This window comes from Natrix helvetica (genome assembly GCF_964273705.1).
Source record: "Natrix helvetica genome assembly, chromosome: 13".
Lineage (NCBI taxonomy): Eukaryota > Metazoa > Chordata > Lepidosauria > Squamata > Natricidae > Natrix > Natrix helvetica.
This window is the reverse complement of record NC_138557.1, coordinates 15,345,217-15,360,299: the sequence shown is the minus strand read 5'-3', so window position 1 is coordinate 15,360,299 and position 15,083 is coordinate 15,345,217. Positions and strand designations below refer to the sequence as shown.

At 46.5% G+C, this 15,083-nt stretch overlaps 1 protein-coding gene across 1 annotated transcript in view; it reads left to right on the top strand.

The window, feature by feature from the left end:
- GRID2IP (Grid2 interacting protein) overlaps positions 1-15,083 on the top strand; it is a gene marked incomplete at its 5' end in the record, with an annotated part of 106,945 nt that overhangs the window by 57,645 nt on the left and 34,217 nt on the right. Inside the window, 5 exons of the mRNA XM_081966004.1 lie at positions 1,707-1,776; positions 1,969-2,063; positions 4,963-5,146; positions 7,009-7,181; positions 13,243-13,350. Of these exons, the coding sequence (XP_081822130.1) occupies positions 1,707-1,776; positions 1,969-2,063; positions 4,963-5,146; positions 7,009-7,181; positions 13,243-13,350 (630 nt within the window). The remainder of the gene's footprint in view (positions 1-1,706; positions 1,777-1,968; positions 2,064-4,962; positions 5,147-7,008; positions 7,182-13,242; positions 13,351-15,083) is intronic.

Genomic DNA, 15,083 nt, shown 5'->3' with positions numbered 1-15,083 from the left:
GCATTGCATTATGGGTGCGGCACGCCTGCACACTACCCCTCAATCAGCACACACCTACAATGTGCTTTAATTCAATTTTAATTTTATCCAAGTGAAATCGTGCTCGTTTCAATTAAGTTTAAGTAATTCTATCATGATCTCCTATACAAATAAAACTACACTACCTACCGTGACCACTTTTGGTAACTACAGGTGGCTTCCGGTTGTGTACATTTGCACCAGGTGGGAACACGGAGTAAGAATTCCTCCCTGGCAAGACCATTTCTTCCTTCTGGACTCAGGCCACTGTATGCCTGTGAATGAGGCCAGGAGCCATGAAATTGATGAGCAAAATTGGTGGACTCAACATCCTAGGTGTCAGAGTGTATTGCCACTTTGGGGCTGTTTCTCAACCTGAGCAGGGCATGAATATTGGAGAAATCTCCTTCTCTGCAACTGTGAATGTTTTGTCCTCACTACACATTACCCTGCGTGTAGTTCGACATGCAGCTAAACCCTCCTGTCCTTTAATAAACCAGGCCATGTATGTAGATCGTGATGCCTTATTAAAAACAGGATGTGGTGAAATATCGATCTTATTGTAGAAAGTTAGCACCCTCCCCTCCCCTAGAAGAATGAAATACTTTGAGAAATATTAAAAAAGGCAGAATATTATATTTTCCTGGATGACGTGGAAGAAAGCAGCCCCCACCTTCCTTAATAACCCACAGCGGATGTCAGCACTTAAGAGATAGAGAGAGATAGCTCTATTCATAAGCAAATTCCCCGCAGCAAGGACTGAACAAAGATAGGATTAGCCCACAGCCACAATAGGAATTGCCCAACAAGCCCCTTCATTGCATCAGCCCAAACGTCAACCAATCTTAGCTCAGTCAAACTCCTAGGATTTGTACATGGGCCCATGGGAATCTGACAACAGCCAATTGAATACATGTTCTTGCACAGGAACAGGAAGCTTAAGTGCAAAGACCAAAAGAAGGTATAAAAGCCACCTCTCTCAATTCTATGTGGTCAGCTACACAGAATCACACGTGCTTGGTGGTTCTGTTCATCATTAAACCGTCTTTCCAATCAGCATCTATGTTTCCAGTGTCTTTCTCCCAGCTTGGAACTGGACCTGGATATTTCTTCCAACACTATGTATGGGATATAGACTTTGTCTTTGGAAGAACATATGTCGCAGACTAAGCCGGATTCTTCTAGATGTTTCTGTTACCTCAGAACATTACAAAATGGAGTCTGGCTTCTCAGGATGCACTGTTTTTTTTGTTTTGCAGAATGAGGGATAATGGGAAGTTGAGAAGTCCTGTAGTATCCCAACACCATCAAATCAATTCCCAAACAATGAAAGATTTGGGTTTGGCCACCAGATGGTACAAAGTCTGGTTTGATAGCTAGTGAGGGTGCCCCTTCCAGGATCTTGGAAGTCTACACAAAAAAGATGGCGCTAGAATTGCCTAAAATCTTGCCAATGGAGGAATGAGCCAAAAGGAGAGATGTACCTTCGTGACCCTGCTCGATTCTGGAAATAGAGCAGTGTTGGAGTCCTCTGGTGCAGGGGTCTCCAACCGTGGCAACTTTAAGACTTGTGGACTTTGCTGGCTGAGGAACTCTGGGAGTTGAAGTCCACAAGTCTTAAAGTTGCCAAGGTTGGAGGAGACCCCTGCTTTGGTGTGTTTCTTTGATTGTTTGTTTTGTCTTTGTAGGGAGCCCAGCTGAAAAAGCATCCCTGAAAGCTGGCGACAGAATCTTGTTCCTGAATGGCCTGGATATGAGGTGAATTAGCAGCTTCTTTGCTTTCCCCCACAATTATCTCTGGGGTTTGATGTCCTTCTGACCCTGAGCTGGCTTGGACACGTCTTTTCAACTCTCGCCAATGGCTCCCCTGTCTGGGGAGCCCACCCGTGTTCTCACAGGCCTTCTTGGTGCTGCTTCTGTCCCCGATTGATCCTGTGTTCTGTTCCGCAGGAACTGTTCCCATGAGAAGGTGGTGTCCATGCTCCAAGGCAGTGGGGCAATGCCCACCCTTGTGGTTGAAGAAGGCATTGTTAGCTTTTCCAGTGGTAAGCAAAGGCTTGGTCATAATCTCAGACGGTTAGTCTGCTGTCTTCATCTTTATAAGAGCCGCAGTGGTGCAGTGGTTAGAATGCAGTGCCATGGGCTACTTCTACTGACTGCTGGCTGCAAGTCAGATTGAATCTCACCAGGCTCAAGGTTGACTCAGCCTTCCATCCTTCCGAGATGGGTAAAATGAGGGCCCAGATTGTTGGTGGCAAGAGTCTGACTCTGTAAACCGCTTAGAGAGGGCTGGAAAGCACTGGAAAGCACTGGAAAGTGGTATATAAGCATAGGTGGGATTCAGCCGGTTTGGATCGGTTCAGATGAACCGGATGCTAATTTTACAGGACTGGCTGGCCTCACCCCCACCCCAGGAGTCTCCAAGCGGCCCTCTTTGGATGCCAGGAAAGTGCAGGGCCCACCCGGAGGCTCTGGAAGGACAAAAAATGGGCTTCGTGGAAGTTCCAGAAGGGGAGTGTTTCCAGACTCCGGAGGGCCTCTGGAGCTCAGGGGAAGTCATTTTTGCCCCCTCAGAGGCTAAAGGAGGAGGGTGAAAATGCCCCCCCCCACTGTGGTGGAGGAGGCCAAGTAGACCATGCCCACCCTAGCCATGCCCACCCAACAATCTGACAGAGAACTGGTTGCTAAAATTTTTGAATCCCACCCAGTTACAAAATGGGAATGTCTTTATAGGTTTTGTTTTCAAACATGCCATTTACTGTTATTGGCATATAAATGGAAGAGCCAACATGGCACTAGGCCCAATTTTCTTTATAAGGGCTCAGGAAAGATGGTTTGATCCCATGGGAAAAATAAAAGGGCTGTTCTACTGGATGAACAAGGAATAGAGATCATTATAGTCCTAGAACAATCACAAAATTGGACCAAAAAAGAAGCTTAAAAGAAGAAACTTTCTAAGAAGAGAAACTATCTAAGGATGAGGTACTAATACCACTCTATAAAGCCCTGGTAAAACCACACCTAGAGTACAGCATCCAGTTTTGGTCACCACACTATAGAAAATATGTTGAGACTCTAGAAAAAGTTCAGAAAAGAGCAACTAAGATGATGAGGGGCCTGGAGGCTAAAATATAACGATGAACAGTTGCAGGAACCGGGCATGACTAGTCTGGTGAAGAGAAGGACCAGGGGAGACAGGATAGCAGTCTTCCAGTATTTGAGGGGCTGCCACAGAGAAGAGAGGATCAAGCTGTTTTCCAAAGTACCTGAAGGCCAGAGAAGGAATAATGGATGGAAACTGAACAAGGAGAGATTCAACCTAGAAATAAGGAGACATTTTCTGACAGTGAGAACAATCAACCCATGGAACGGAAGTTGCCTTTGGAAGTTGTGGGAGCTTCATCACTGGAGGCTTTCAAGGAGAGACTGGGCTGCCATATGTAAGAAGTGGTGTAGGGTCTCCTGCTTAGGTGGAGGGTTGGACTAGATGACCTACAAGGTCCCTTCCAACTCTGTTAATCTGTATCTGATGCAGCATGATGGAATATTACAGCATGTTCTGAGGGATATATTTGAGCATCAACGAAATAGAGAGTTATCATGGCCCAATCAAGTAATCCTTACTGGAAAAGCATATATTTGCACTGTTAAGCATGTACAGGCAGTCCTTCGTTTAGTGACCATTCAAAGTTATAGTGGCACCGAAGAAAGTGATTTATGACCATTTTTCACACTTATGACCATTGCAGCATTCCCCACGGTTATGTGAACCCAAATTCGGATATTTGGCAACTGACTCATATTTATGACGTTTGTAGTGTTCCGGGGTCATGTGATCCCCTCTTGCAACCTTCTGCCAAGCAAAGTTGTTAAGTGAGTCTGACTTCCCCATTGACCTTGCATGTCCAAAGGTCGCAAAAGGGGACTCACCTGAGCCCAAGACACTGCAACCACCGTCAATGTGAGTCAGTTATCCAGCATCCCAATGTAGCTCAAGTGCCCACGCTGCAACGGTCATAGGTGTGAAAAACGGCCATTAAGTCACTTTTTTCAGTCCTGTTGTAACTGTGAATGGTCGTTAAGTGAACCGTCGTAAGTCGAGGACTACTTGTAGTAGTCAGTTTCCCTTTGCGATTTCTTAAGAAACAATCCACATGTTTCACACAAAGTCAAAGACACACTTTTGCTCTGATTGGAAATGAGATCATACCAATAGGCGGCAGGGGTTTAAGTGCCAGTGTCAGGATTCAAAGTAAGACCCCCAACGAAAGAAGACCCCGAGGCTTGAGGTTCCTCAAAATCCCATTTTATTAGAGATGTCCTATTGGCACATCTGGGAAAACCCAGATCTGAAAGCTTCCAGGTTTTCTCCACCCAAACGAAAATCCAAGTCCCTGCCCAGCCACCCACATGTCCATCCCATGGCCCAATCAAGCACCGTCCAAAACTGGAGGTGCCTCCCAGTCACGCCACTCCAGGTGCAGGGCAAGGTATCCTTGACTCTCTGAGAAAGGAATGTTATTTTGACTATATATATATATATCTCCATACCAGGGGTGAAAATCAACTTACCTTCGCTACCGGTTTGCAAATGTGAGTGCGTGCACATGCACGCTCACTTCACTCACACGCGCCACCTCCGCACATGTGCAGGACATTCTGCGCATGCGCAGAGCATCAAAAACAGGACGTGATGGTGTCCGAGTGGGTGGGTGGAGCCTCTCACCACCACCGCTAGCGGTTTGCCCGGACTGGATAGAACAGGCTGAATAGCTCCATGCTCCATACTCCATAATTATATGGAGTAATCCCCCCTCCCGTTTTCCCACAGCATGGAATGTGCAGGCCAGAAGGCCCAATGCACAATATGCCTTCTAGGCCATCTTGGTTTGTTGCAATGAGCTTTGTCTTCTGTTGTAAGAGAGACTTGCTTCCTGTGCCTAGATGGCGAGTCCTCCGAAGCACCCAGCTCCTCCTCAGCCCTCACCTCCTTGCAGTGGGTCGCTGAGATCCTGCCCTCCAGCATCAAGATCCAGGGAAGGACCTTCCACCAACAGCTGGAACATCTGCTCACACCAGTGGAGCGCTACACCGTCTGCAAAGCCCTAGAGAGCTTCTTCCAGCACAGGTAAGGTGATGGGGACTCGATCCATCCAAGCAAACGATTCAACAAGTTCTGCTCCCTTGTGCTCTTTCTTGCTTGGGCTCTGCGTTGGGACTGAGCCAGGGGTGGGTTCTGGGTTCTGTTACTGCTGGTTCGCTAAGGGACGTGCTTCAGATGTGCACACGCTTTGGGCGTGCGCATGTGCAGTAGTAAAAAACAAGAAGCTGCCACCTATGGCGCCACCGATAGAACCGGTTCAGGGGCGTGGCCAGCCAACTTACTAAATCAGCCGAACCAACCTGAACCAGTAGGAATCCATGTCTGGAGTGAGCCCCACACAGCTTTGGGGAGGAATTGTGGGTCTCGAGGTTCAAGGCAGGAGCCCAGAGCTGGTGCAGAATGTCTGTGTGGGCTTCACCAAAGTATTTTCTCTGGCACGAAGTGAAAAGCTTGCCTAAGCCTTTCGTTTCAAAGATTGAGGCAATGCTACATACGGTGTAACTTTTAGGCCTGGAAGCCATCTTTTGTGTTGGACCTTCAGGCTGCCACAATTAATGCTGGGGAAAACTGGGAGGGGGGGGATTCTATGGTGTATGGGAGATTTATAGTCTAAATAACATTCCTTTCTCAAAGAGTCAAGGACATCCTGCCCTGCATCTGGAGTGGCGTGACTGGGAGGCATCTCCAGTTGGGACAGTGCCGGATCGGGCCATGTGATGGACATGTGGGTGGCTGGGCAGAAGCTTGGACTTTCTTTTGGGTGGGGAAAATCAGGAAACTTTCAGATTCGGGTTTCCCCAGATGTGCCAATAGGACACTTCTAATAAAACGGAACTTTGAGGAAACTCAAGCCTTGGAGTCTTCTTTCATTGGGGTTCTTACTTGGAACTCTGAGATTAATCCGAACCTGACAGTAACGTCAAGTGATGTTATTGTATCTCTCCCCCCAAATTCTTTAAACTGGCCCTGATGATTGTAACTAACAAGAAGGCAGATTCCTGTGGAACAGTAGAAAAATGTGAAGCACAATTCCTAACATGAAACATAATCCAAGAGTGGCCAGAGAAAGGGTTGTCTCACCTCCATTTAACGTGTCCAGGCCAAGCAGTGGTTGTCTAGGGGCTTCCATTTGTATTCATGTCCTCAGGCCCCTTCCAGCTCTTCTCTAATGGTCACGTGAACTTTTCTGGGATTTGGATTTTCTTCCCTCTGACTGAAGAAGTCAACCAGCTAAATAGAAGCCAGCAGTGTGTAGCAGCAGCCAAAAAAGGCAACACAATCCTAAGTTGCATTAACAGAGGGATACAATCAAGATCTAATACCACTCTATAAAGCCTTATTAAGGCCACACTTGGAATACTGCATTCAGTTTTGGTTGCCACGATGTAAAAAAGATGTGGAGATTCTAGAAAGAGTGCAGAGAAGAGCAACCAGGATGATGAGGGGACTGGAGACTAAAACATACGATGAACGGTTGCAGGAACTGGGCATGGCTAGTCTAGTGAAGAGAAGGACCAGGGGAGACATGAGAGCAGTCTTCCAGTATTTGAGTGGCTGCCACAGAGAGGAGGGGGGTCAAGCTATCTTCCAAAGCACCTGAAGGCCAGACAAGAAAGAATGGATGGAAACTGACCAAGGAGAGATTCAACCTGGAAATAAGGAGAGATTATCCCACAGTAAGAGCAATCAACCCATGGAACGGAAGTTGCCCTCGGAAGTTGTGGGAGCTTCATAACTTGAGACTTTCAAGAAGAGATTGGACTGCCATTTGCCAGAAATGGTATAGGGTCTCCTGCTTGAGGGGTGGGTGGGTTTGGGCTAGATGACCTTTAAGGTCCCTTCCAACTCTGTTAATCTGTTATCTGCTTCCTTCCGTGTCCTCTCAGGAACATTGACACCTTGATTGTGGATGTCTACCCTGTCCTGGACACGCCCTCCAAGCAGGTGATCTGGCAATTCATCTACCAGCTGCTAACCTACGAGGAGCAGGCCCACTGCCAGCAGAAGATCGCCAGGTTCCTTGGCTACAAGTCCTTGGCAAGTGGGCCCTCCGATGCTGGTGAGTTTGCACCCACAGGAGCCACTTCTTGACTGCCCAGCAGCTCATGGTATCCTCATAGTGCAGGGGTGTCCAAACTTGGGAACTTTAAGACTTGTGGACTTCAACTCCCAGAATTCCCCAGCCAGCCATGCTGGCTGGGGAATTCTGGGAGTTGAATTCCACAAGTCTTAAAGTTCCCAAGTTTGGACACCCCTGTCATAGTGCATAAAGTATGGATTGCAATGTGTATTTGTGCAGTTTTGTGAAAAAAGATATTCTATGAACTAACAACAAAATATTGCACACAGTTGAAAAAGGTCGGTGTGCACAGATGGTTTTTGGAAAGGAGGTAAGGGAAGCTCTCCAAGGAATGGCCCAGGAACTGTTAGCTGCAGTTTGCTAAAAAGAGGAAGCTGCTGTGAAGATTCTGGGCAGTAAAAGTGGGGCAGGAAGAGAGGCAGGAAGGAAGACCTGGAGGCATTTCCAGATGACCTGGAGGTATTTCCAAAAAACCAGGTGCCTTAATTTCCAAAAGGAAAAGACAGAAATACTTTCTAATAGAAATAGGAATATTCTTTTGGGGGCAAGTGTGATTGGACACACAAGGAATTTGTCTCCGGTGCAGCAGCTTTCTGTATACATACAAACAAGAAAACGTTAAGTCATAGAACATAAATGGAAAGAATAGAATAGAAATAGTGGAAAGAATAGAATAGAAGAGAAATAGTGAAAAGAATAGCATAGAATAGCATAGAATAGAGTAGAGTAGAATAGAATAGAATAGAATAGAATAGAATAGAATAGAAATAGTGAAAAGAATAGAATAGTATAGCACAGAATATAATAGAATAGAATAGAAATAGTGGAAAGAATATAATAGAATAGAATAGTATAGCACAGAATAGAATAGAATAGAAATAGTGGAAAGAATAGAATAGAATAGAATAAGATCTTCATAAGATATAAACAAGTGATCAATCATAAAATACCAATAGAAGAAAGCAATAGGAAAGATGAGAAGTTGAGAAATAGCAACAGCGCTTAGACTTATATACCGCTTCACAGGGCTTTGCAGCCCTTTCTAAGCGGTTTACGGAGTCAGCCTATCACCCCCAACAATCTGGGTCCTCATTTTACCCACCTCGGAAGGATGGAAGGCTGAGTCAAGTCAACCTTGAGCCTGGTGAGGATTGAACCCCTGGCAGTCAGCAGAATTAGCCTGCAATACTGAGAAGATGAGGATAATAGCAATACAGCCACACTGCACGGACAAATATCCTTAGACATAAGACAATACTGTGGGAATTAGGTGTTTAGCAGAGTGATGGCATGGGGGGGGGGGGGAACCAGAGGTGAAATGCTATTGGTTCAGACCGATTCACCTGAACCAGTAGTAAAAAAATGCTACAGGTTCGGGCGAACAGGTGTTTCTGGCAATCAGCTGTGACAAGCAATTTCCTGTGTGTCTAGCTCAGAGGTGTCCAAAGTTGGGAACTTTAAGACTTGTGGACTTCAACTCCCAGAATTCCCCAGCCAGCCTGGCTGGGGAATTCTGGGAGTTGAAGTCCACAAGTCTTAAAGTTCCCAACTTTGGACACCCCTGGTCTAGCTAATCTAAATAATGTGGCACAGTGGATTCCCCCCCCCCCCCCCCGCCGTGCTGTTCCATTTACCTTAGTGGGCGTGCTTGGTAGCAGGCTCCGCCCACCCGCCCAGACATCATCACATCGGTTTTTGACACTCTGCACATGCACAGAAGGTCCTGCGCATGCACGGAGGTGGCGCGGGTGAACGGAGCGAGCGAGCACCTGCACGCTCACATTTGCGAACCGGTAGCGAAGGTAAATAGATGCCCGATGCTGAGCTGCTCTTTCCTCCCTCTAGGGAAAAAAAAACAGAACAAATTCTTTGCCTGGCACACTTTATTTACCCACTGAGACCCAGATGCAACCAGAAGAAGCACCGAAGGCTTTTGCCAAAAACCGGCCTCCTGTCCTCAAAAGATGTTTGGTTGACTTTCCCAGGTGCATGTTTTAGGTCCCAAGAAGCCCTCAAAAGCTGGGCAGGCCCTGGGAAGGTGCCAGAGGAGGGGATGGAAGGAGCCTGGCGCCTTCACCCACTCAGGAGTTTCAGATCCTCCTCACAGGTTGGAGACCCCATCCTTGCAGCATGGCTGGGAGTCGGTGGGAGATGTGCGAGGGCCCCCTCGGGTGGCTTCTGCTCTCCTGGGTCTGTGCAGGATCCGTCCAGGCCCTGAAGAGAGCGGCTGCCAAGGCAACCGGGCAGCCTGGCAGGAGGCTATTAGCGCATCACCCGGGCTGCGCCGTGAATGACTTACACCTACTTCTTGGCGCAGGGTATTTCCTCGAGTTGCCGTGGCAACCTCGGCACCAGCTGCATGTTTTCAGGGATTGTGGGGCATTCATCTCATCAGAGTAAAATTAGAATGAAAGGTTTTAATCTTCAGCTTGGGAATTGTTATTTACAGGCGAACGCATGTGTTGCCTCCAAGGAGATTATTGTTAAGCCAGAGAGCAGCCCAGATGCCTGGGAGGAGGGGAGGGTATGTGGGGAACGGTTTGGGAAGAGGTACTTGTGCATGTATGCATATATGGATGTGCAGTATGTATGTAAGAGGCATGTATCTGTGGAGGGAGGAGGGGAGCAGCCATCTTGCTATGGCCAACTCACCAGGGCCAACGCTCCGCGGGACAAGATATACGCTAATACCCAAGAAATAGTGGAATGAAACCATTAAAGAAAGGATTTCAACAGAGGAGCAAAATGAAGTGTGAATGACAAAAATTAAAAATATTTTAAATAATTACAGTACATTGAAGTGTTGAATTGTCCCACAGCGAGTTGGCCATGGCAAGTTCTCCTGTTCCAAGGAGAAGATGCTTCTGTTGGAGAAACAGAACACATCTGGGTGTATCTGAGCAACAGCTTTCTTCCCCAACTTGGTGCCCGCCGGATGTGCTGGAAAATGCAGCTCTCAGAACTCACTGCTGTTCTGGCCAAGGTCCACGGTTGTTGATTTAAGTTTGGCTAGTTCAAAGAAAAGGAGAATAAGGGGTGATGTGATAGCCGTATTCCAATATTTGAGGGATTGCCATGAAGAAGAAGGGGGTCAACCTATTTTCCAAAGCACCAGAAGGGCAGGATAAGAAACAATGGATGTAAACTAACTAAAGAGAGAAGCAACCTGGGATTAAGTAGAAACTTCCTAACAGTGAGGACAATTAACCAGTGGAACAGCTGGCCTCTAGAAATTGTGGGTGCTCCATCACTGGAGGTTTTTAAGAAGAGACTGGACAGGTTCTCCTGCTTGAGCAGGGGGCTGGACTAGAAGACCTCCAAGGTCCCTTCCAGCTTTGGAGAATAATTTGCCCCCCTCTTCTTTGTGGTAGCCCCTTCAATACCAGAATACTGCTATCATGTCACCTCTAATTCTTCTGTTCTGTGGACTAGCCAAATCCTGCAGCTGTTCTTCGTATGTTTTAGTCTCCAGGCCTTTGATCATCTAGTCGCTCTTCTCTGAACTTTTTCTAAAGTCTCAACATCTTTTTTTTTAGTTTATTTTTATTTTTTTATTAAAAATTTTAAATAAATTTTACAATTATCACCCCCCTTACCCTTCCCTCTTCCCACCCTCCCTCCCCCCGACCTCCCAGAGCAAAATACAGGGTATAAACATTTAACAACCATACGCTAACATAAGCTAACTAATTTTAACATGTTACTATTCTTGTGCTTTAACTCCCCCTTTATTAAAGTAGCTTTGAATAAATTGTAACGTTCTTTATGCCTTCATTCAAAAGCTAACTGAATTTTTTTAGTCCGGTATTTGTTTTGAATATAGTCAATCCATCTTCTCCAGTCCAGCTTGTACTTCTCATCTGAGTGATCCTTCAACATCTTTTTCATTGTATGGTGACCAAAATTGGTTGCAGCATTCAGTAACTCAACACAGCAATCAAATCTGTTGGGGCGAGGCTCGATATACTCTGCCTTTATGCCTTTTGAGTAGCTCCAGACAGTGGAAGTGTTGAGCCTGGCAAGTCAGGAGCCTGCATTTCTCAGGATGCTGATGGCTGAAATGGTATAAACGTCTCAGCAACTCTGCAAACTGCTCACCAACTCCCCAAGTGTTATTAATTGGGTAGGGTGGAAGCCTAGTGTGTGAATCATTAAGAAAGTATGGAAGTTCCTAATGATATAATAAATTCCTCTGTGCAAGGCTTTATAGTTGTCTGCAGTAATCACAGGTAGTCTTCGACTTATGACCATCATGGAGCCCAACATTTCAGTTGCTAAATGAGACAGTTGTTAAGTGATATTTGCCCGGTTTCATGACCTTTCGTGCTTGTTCAGGAAATCACTGCAGTTGTTTGTTGTCAATGACTGCAGTTGTCATTAAGCGAATCACTGCGGTTGTTAAGTTAGTAACATGGTTGTTAAATGAATCTGGCTTCCCCATTGCTTGTCAGAAGGTTGCAAAAGTTGATGGCCTAACGCCGGGACCCTGGGACTGTCATAAATATGAAACAATTGCAAGCATCTGAATTTTAATTATGGGACCTTGGGGATGCTGCATCAGTCATAAAGTGCCGTTGTAACTTTGAATGGTTACTAAATGAATGGTTGTAAGTTGAGGACTACCTGTATTCTAGTCTGAGTGAGAGGTGCCGGCTCTCTTCTGCAAGTCAGATCAACTGGTTGAATTATTATTGAAGTGTCGAAGTGACCAGCAAACTCCCAAACTGGATTTCCTTATGAATAGGCAATGGTTGATTATGATGTTTGTCTTACTGGACAACTCGCTCAATATGAGCCAGCAGTGTGCAGCGGCAACCAAAAAAGCCAATGCAATCCTAAATTGCATGAACAGGGATACAATCAAGATCAAGGGAGGTACCAATACCACTCTATAAAGCCCTAGTAAGACCACACCTAGAGTACTGCATCCAGTTTTGGTCACCACACTATAAAAAAGATGTGGAGATTCTAGAAAAAGTGCAGAGAAGAGCAACCAGGATGATGAGGGGACTGGAGGCTCAAACATACGATGAACGGTTGCAGGAACTGGGCATGGCTAGTCTAGTGAAGAGAAGGACCAGGGGAGACATGACAGCAGTCTTCCAATATTTGAAGGGCTGCCACAGAGAGGAGGGGGGTCAAGCTATTTTCCAAAGCACCTGAAGGCCAGACAAGAAATAATTGATGAAACTGAACAAGTGAGATACTAATACCACCCTATAAAGCCTTAGTAAGACCACACCTAGAGTACTGCATCCAGTTTTGGTCACCACACTATAAAAAAGATGTGGAGATTCTAGAAAAAGTGCAGAGAAGAGCAACCAGGATGATGAGGGGACTGGAGGTTAAAACATGGCTCTTCAGCTTTGAAATGGAGATGAGCACTGCCCCCTAGAGTTGGGAACGACTAGCACATACAGCATGTGCAAGGGGAACTTTTACCTTTTACCTTTTAGTCTAGTGAAAAGTAAGGTTTCCTGCTTGAGCAGGGGTTGGACTAGAAGATCTCTAAGGTCCGTTCCAATTGGTCACCACACTATAAAAAAGGTGTTGAGACTCTAGAAAGAGTGCAGAGAAGAGCAACCAGGATACTGAGGGGACTGGAGACTAAAACATATGATGAACGGTTGCAGTAACTGGGCATGGCTAGTCTAGTGAAGAAAAGGACCAGGGGAGACATGACAGCAGTCTTCCAATATTTGAGGGGCTGCCACAGAGAGGAGGGGGGCAAGCTGTTTTCCATGGCACCCGAAGGCCAAACAAGGAATAATGGATGGAAACTGAACAAGGGGAGAAATAAGGAGAACTTTTCTGACAGTGAGAACAATCAACCCATGGAACAGAAGTTGCCTTCAGAGGTTATGGGAGCTTCATCACTCGAGACTTTCAAGAAGAGACTGGACTGCCATCTCTCAGGAATGGTGTAGGGTCTCCTGCTTGAGTGGGGGGTGGTGGACTAGATGACCTACCAGGTCCCTTCCAACTCTGTTAATCTGTAAATCTGATGGGTGTCTAAAAGATCCTGGCTTATTCTTCCCAGCTGTAGCTGAACCAGAAGTAGAAGAACAGCCGCGGAGTTCCCTACGGACTGGCCCAGGGAGTCGGAAGAGTCTGCGTAGCCATAGCCCCAAGGACAGTGAAGCCCGGGGTAGGTTGTGGGGCTGAGCCAGTGGTGGCCTTTGGCTTCTTTCCCCTCCTTTGTCCAGCAACTCCCTCTCACCTCTGTTGGCTGCTTTCATTTCCAGAGGTAGGGGAGATGGACCATATTCCCTCTCTATAGATCAGGGGTGTCAAACTCAATTTCATTGAGGCTGTATCAGGGTTGTATTTTACCTCGGAGGGCCGGGGTGGCATGGGGGGGCGGCATGGGGGGGCATAGTGTGGCCATGGTGGGCATGGCCAGCTCAACATCATTTGTGTCAGGGGGCACCTGTGGTGGCCAAGTGCTAAGGCAGGACCTCCCTCAGACCCTCACTCTCATTATAATCTCCCTCCCTTCCTTCCTTTTCCTTCCCTCTTCATTCTAATTTCTTCTTCCTTCTCCTCTTTCCTTATTTTTCCTTCCTTGCTCTCTTCCCATCTTTCCTTCTTTTTCTTCGTCTTTCTTCTTCCCCTTTTTCCTTTCCTGTCCCTTCTGGCATGCTCAAATGCAAAAGGGGAAATATTTCTGTTTGTTTTCTTTTTAGTTTGTTTTGCTAGCCCTCTGCCAGCAAAAGCAGAGCTCCGTTTTCGTTGGCAGAGGCACCGTAGGCTGGTCCTTTGCTATTTTTAGGCTGGCCTCATGGGCCAGATCTAAGCACCCCGTGGGCAGGATCCTGCCTCGGGCCTTGAGTTTAACACCACTGCTATAGATAGAGGTTTTGGGGGACATCGACCAAATGCAATGCCATCACAACAACAGTCTGTTTACTCATGTGCCTTGCATTGACCGAAGAGCTGTGTCCCCCTCCTCTACCAATTTTGTGATTGCACGGATTGTACCTACAATATGTCAAGTGGCTTAAGAGCTGCGTGCTGCTCGTCTTTTTGGAGAACATCTGGAACTTTCATTGGGCCACCTGGACTTTCTCACGCACTGGTCCCCCCCTTTTCCTCCTCTTTCTTAATCCGAGCAATCAACGGATTACTCAGGAGGGGCTCCGGATTGGCCTCAATGAGTAGGGGGTTGGGAAAGAAAAACCACAGAGATTTGTTCCAATTCCGGATTCCGATTCGATGGTTCCTGTGTCCGGCCTTGGCTCTCTCCAGCTGTGGCTCATGCCAAGAAGACCCCGGCTTCGGACTGAGTCTCTGAGCCAAATGACCCATTGCAAAGAATCCTATCGTGGCCATACTGGTCCTTTTGCTTCCTCCTCTGGATCACGGTTTTGTCCCCACCCAGAATGGGCCTTTGCTCTGCTCCACCCCCTGACTGCTTATTACAGGTAGTCCTCAACTTATAACAGTTCATTTAGTGACCATTCAAAGCCACGACGCTACTGAAAAAAGTGACATGACCATTTTCCACACTTGCCCCCATTTGACCAGCATGATCATGTGATCAAAATTTGGATATCTGGCAACCAATTCATATTTATGACCATTGCAGTGTCTTGGGGGTCACGTGACTCCCTTTTGCGACCTTCTGACCAGCAAAGTCAATGGGGAAGCCCTATTCACTTAGTTACCATGTTATTAACTTAACAATTGCAGTGATTCACTTAACAACTACAGCAAGAAAGGTTGTAAAAACAGAGCAAAACTCACTTAAGAAATGTCTCACTTAGTGATGTAAATTTTGGGGTCAGTTATGGTCGTAAGTCAAGGACTACGTGCATTACTTTTCTTCATTATTTACTAAAGCTAGAGGTGGAGTCCTAGAGCCATCAAAGCCCTCAACAA